The sequence below is a fragment of the Paramisgurnus dabryanus genome, chromosome 7 (genome assembly GCF_030506205.2).
Source record: "Paramisgurnus dabryanus chromosome 7, PD_genome_1.1, whole genome shotgun sequence".
Classification (NCBI taxonomy): Eukaryota; Metazoa; Chordata; class Actinopteri; order Cypriniformes; family Cobitidae; genus Paramisgurnus; species Paramisgurnus dabryanus.
The window spans coordinates 21,572,949-21,577,659 of NC_133343.1; the positions used below are offsets into that span (position 1 = coordinate 21,572,949).

Genomic DNA, 4,711 nt, shown 5'->3' on the forward strand with positions numbered 1-4,711 from the left:
ATTATTGATTTAATTTCATAATTATTTGAAAACATGACAAGAAAACAGAACAACAACTAATACGTTTTAGTTTAACATTCTGGCCAGAAAGATGTTTAATATAAAGTAAAACGTGTCATATTTTATTTCGTTCATTAGTTTAATTTTTAACATTAAGCCTAATAGTTATCATTGGGCAAGATGATCACACATGATTTATCTACACTCATTTAAATACACTTGTTGAGTGATCGGACAACAGGCGAAGCGCTTGACAGAAATTTTTATTAAACATTATGAAAACAAGATTCTGAACAACATTCCATTTTAAAACATTTTGGTTTTGACTTACTGACACGTAAGGACATTTATATTTTTCGATAAATATATAGAAATTATAGGCTATGTACATTATTTTTTCTATTTTATTTATTTTTTTACATAAGACTGCACACAGGACAGCACATGGTGTTATGTAACCTTGAGCCGCGGTGCCTCAAATCAGACCATAAGACAGAAAGATTGTTTTCCAACGAACTGCATCATAATTCATGATTTAATCAAAAAGAAATAAAAACAATATTAACAGTGATTTTCAGCTGAGAACATCAAGCAGATACTAATACAGGTAAGGGAGCATACATGGTGATCTTAATTTGGACGTCTGGGCGATATATTTCACATCTGTTTAAAAACTAAGCATACACAGGTCGGAGAAAAAAAATAACTGAGTTAAGACAATTAACGTGCATTAGATAATCCTGAAATCCACTTTGGCAAGTTCATTGTAAGTTTGTTCCGTCCGCCTGAACTAAACAGGCTCAAATGCTCATGATAAAATGCGCATCGTTGTGTATATAGTCAGGTGCACCTTTATTATTTTAAAATTATATTCCCATTTAATCCAGAGACACCTGTAGAGTAATTGAGTATGGTAAAAGCCTATTATCATCATCACAATGTTCCACTGAAAAACAATAGGCATCTAATTAGAGCCGAATACAGCATAGGCTATTTCTTAAGTCTTAAAAAGTAAACCAACATCCTCGTCGGTTGTCGTGTATTTGAAGGAAAAAGGTTTTTTTCAGTATCCCACCTATTAAGACAAATGCTTTCTTAAAGAGAGAGAAAAAAATCTTATATTGTCTATTGCTGACGTCCATGTCCAGTGTTTTATATACTTGGATTCATTTTAAAGTATACAAATCAAACAATCAGAGCTTATGTTAATTGCTTTCGAATTTGGTGCATAGAGTATTAGCAGCAATTTAAGTCCTTGTGTTTATGATGCACTGTAAGATCAACTTTAGATCGAGTACGTCCAACACCTGTAGGTATGTTGATTAATCACCACAGAGGAAAATAAATTTTATATAAATCCCAATTCTTCTAATCATAGTGCAGTAGGCTTTTTTTAATTGTACATATTCAATAGGATGAGAATATCTTTGTTATTTGCATGCTACTACATACAAACGTTGTATTAAGACGTTTTAAATAATCAAGCAAAAAGACTTTAAAAATAAAGGTAAATCAACACACCAATTAACCTCTACATATGTACAAGTGGGAATAAATAACTCTTAAAATCTGGCTCAGTTCGTTGTTTTTTCTTGTTTTGTTCTACATATTCTGTACTTTTTAACAAAAGAAAAAATGTAAGGGTTTCATGTGATTTTGATTTGTGTCGAGCAGAAGAAACGAATAAAGAGAGAGAAGAAAGAGTGATTAAGGGCCATGCTTTTCATCCAAGTGCTGTATGGGGAAGACAGAAAGGGCTTAGCGCGTTTGGAGTACCATACATGTCCCGCATGCAGGATTGGTGGGGTAATGCAGACTTGAGCAATGCTTAAGGGCCCTCAAAGTTCACAAGTCCCATAAACCTCAGTTCACAACTGAAGAAAGTCAAGGATGTATTGCTATCTCTCTTGCTTGTAAGTGTTTCTGTTATTATTTCTTCCAAAATTCATTCAAAAAATCGTTGCCAGTTTTTCGCATCGCCACTGAGATTTCGTTAAGACAAGGAAAAATAATGAAGACGCTTTTAAGTCTGTAAGCGGCGTGGCTGCATGTCTCTAAACATTCCGGACTTTGCACTTAGCCTATTACTATATAAAAAAAGAAATAACACACAAAAACTACATAATCCAAAACTGATGGGTCTTTGGAGGTTACGTGTGATCCCATATATAGAAAGGAGGTCATATGGAGTACTGTTGAACAGTCCGTGCAGTATCTGTCAAAGATAATCCTAGCATACACTATCCTTAAGACTTTTAGGTTGCAATAATGTAAGTACACAAACAAGTGTGGACTTTAAATATGGCGCGCTGTATGTAATGATATAGGTGCTGTATTCTAAAGTGTACACTGAGTCTTTAATAAAGAACTGTAAATGAATTCACACAGAAAATCATAAAAATTAAGGCTTAAAAAACGAAAACGTTGGTTTGAAAAAAAGTCTTTAACAAGAATGACTCTCACATGAAGAAATCCGTGGAAGTCGTTTTGCCGTGAGAGACGCTGGACGGGTCCCGGGTGTTACCACCGCCGCCGTTTACTCCTCCGTTAAAGGTTCGGCTCGCCAGCTTCTCGTACTTCTCCTTGTACAGGTCCCGCTCTTTAATTAGACGTGACACGTCTTGCTTAAGTTGCTCTACTTGGCTTTGAAGCGTGCACTTTTCGCTTTCGAGCATGTGCCGCTGCTGCACGCGCTTGTAGCGGCACGACTGCGCGTAGCCCCGGTTCTTCAGGGTTCTGCGTTTCTGCTTAAGACGGATCACCTCTTCTTTGCTGAAACCTCTCAGTTGCCGGTTGAGCTCGCGCACCGTCATGTTCACAAGCTGCTCGTCCGAGAAGCGGTCCTCCAGGCGCGCGTGCCCGTGGTGGCCGTGGTGATGATGGTGATGGTGGTGCACCGGATGGTGATGACCGTTTGTGGCCGCCGATAGATCTTCTCCAACATACTGCTGACCGCGGAATCCCTCATAGGCCTGATGGTGATGGTGGTGGTGATGCGCGTTACCGATAAGCGCCTCCACCGCGTCCTCGGGGGTCAAGTTCAGGGCCTCTGGACTGATGTGATGTTGGTAGTTTGGAATCCAGTAGAGGTCTTCCAGCTGCGGCTTGCCCGAGGAACTTTGAGTGTTATTGTTGTTGCTGCCACCGCTGTTGTTGTTGACCCCATTGCCCATGTTTTGACCGGGTTGCGATCCAGGACTGGGGGCACAGAAACTGGGCGAGGAAGGCACAGATGAGCAGGGTGTACTGATAGGGGTGGATGACAGCGAGCCCGGAGGAAGGCGGTGGCAATAGCGGTCGGCCTCGGGGGGCTCTTTCTTCACCTCAAACTTCATTAGGTCGAAGTCGTTGACATATTCAATAGCCAAGGGGCTGTTGGGCAAATCTGCGCTCATGGCGAGATCGGTGGCCATGTCAGTCCATGCGACGGCACCTACTCTGACAGCCAAAGCGACACGCGTGGGTTTTACTGAGATTATGATAAAATAACCAATGAAGATGGACGGTTTAAAACATATGCACGAGCACAGGGAGTGATTAGTCCTTAAGACGAATTCTATTTATAGAGATATACGTACGCCCATGCATGTAAATGCACTTGTGCACCTGCCAGCTTGCTTCTGCAGCTCGTCTTGTTGACAACTTATCCCAGGTCAAATTCACGCGTTAATATCACCAGCCAGGGCGGCAGAAACTCGAGACTCGTGAATTCAAAAGCACCAACCTGACGTGTCCTCGCTTCACCGCATTAACGCAGACATGTGGTAGTAGAAATGTCCTTGGAATACAGGATACTTGTGTTTAATCTGATTCAAATATCCATCTTCACCTCCGTGCTTTCAATTCTTCCCTGACAGGAGGCAAGAAAGTAGCGGGTTAAGCTTTCATGAAGAAAGCGAGAACTTTCCTCACATGCCGCGCAAAGTCAGTCAGTCAGTCCTCCAAACGCGCGCGGCAAGTTCAGCAAATGTCACTTTACCTCTCGAGGGTCCCGTGGAATGATGATGTTGTTTACAGAGTCAACAGCTAACACGGACGGACAAACGCGTGACAAATCACAGCAAGTTCCTCTGGTGGGACGCCCCAGTGCAGCCTGAAGAAGTAGGCTGAAGTCTGACTAAAAATAACGCCTTGCGTTCCTTAAATAGTCACTTTTATTATTAAGTTTATTATTAAGACTGCGGTCGCCGTTGCTTTTCGTTATGGCTACAGTTTATATTTGCACTACTGCCGGACGCTGACATGCAGTATAACTGAAACACTGAACGGGGCATTGTACCACTTTATACACACGGGTCCTCTTAGAGTCCCGCCCATAGTGGGTACCGAACCAATGGGAGCAGGCGTAGCACCATGCATGCTATTCCTATAGTCCCGCCCTGTTTAGCAGCTGATGGGAGCGCGCAGCAGCTGACCACGGGCCGAAACAGGTGTTTATCCCGCCCCCTAGCGACGTAAACGAAAGAAAAGCAAATTGCCCAGCTTGTATAGAAAATGTTTGCTTAGAACAAAACAAACAGGTATTAAACCTTAAAGGTAACACGGATACTTAAAGATAATTTTTAAAACAGACAATGGGAGATAAAACCAGATTGGAAGAGACACGTTGTTAAACACCTTACAGCTTATACACACATGTGACTGCATTTAAAACAAACACTGCTTATTTAATATAAACTTGAATTAACTATTAACGAAATAACTGTTTGTT

The 4,711-nt window shown here is 41.2% G+C and overlaps 1 protein-coding gene across 1 annotated transcript; it reads right to left on the reverse strand.

Annotated features, from left to right (window-relative positions):
• Positions 1-247: 247 nt before the first annotated feature.
• On the reverse strand, positions 248-4,320 carry mafaa (MAF bZIP transcription factor Aa). The gene has a single exon (XM_065298761.2). It carries the CDS (start codon positions 3,411-3,413, stop codon positions 2,460-2,462), a length of 954 nt encoding a protein of 317 aa, XP_065154833.1. The 5' UTR covers positions 3,414-4,320; the 3' UTR covers positions 248-2,459.
• Positions 4,321-4,711: the final 391 nt, after the last annotated feature.

What these genes read in the sequence shown, in the direction of transcription:
- mafaa (XM_065298761.2), bottom strand. Translation starts at nt 3,413, where the DNA reads ATGGCCACCGATCTCGCCATGAGCGCAGATTTGCCCAACAGCCCCTTG.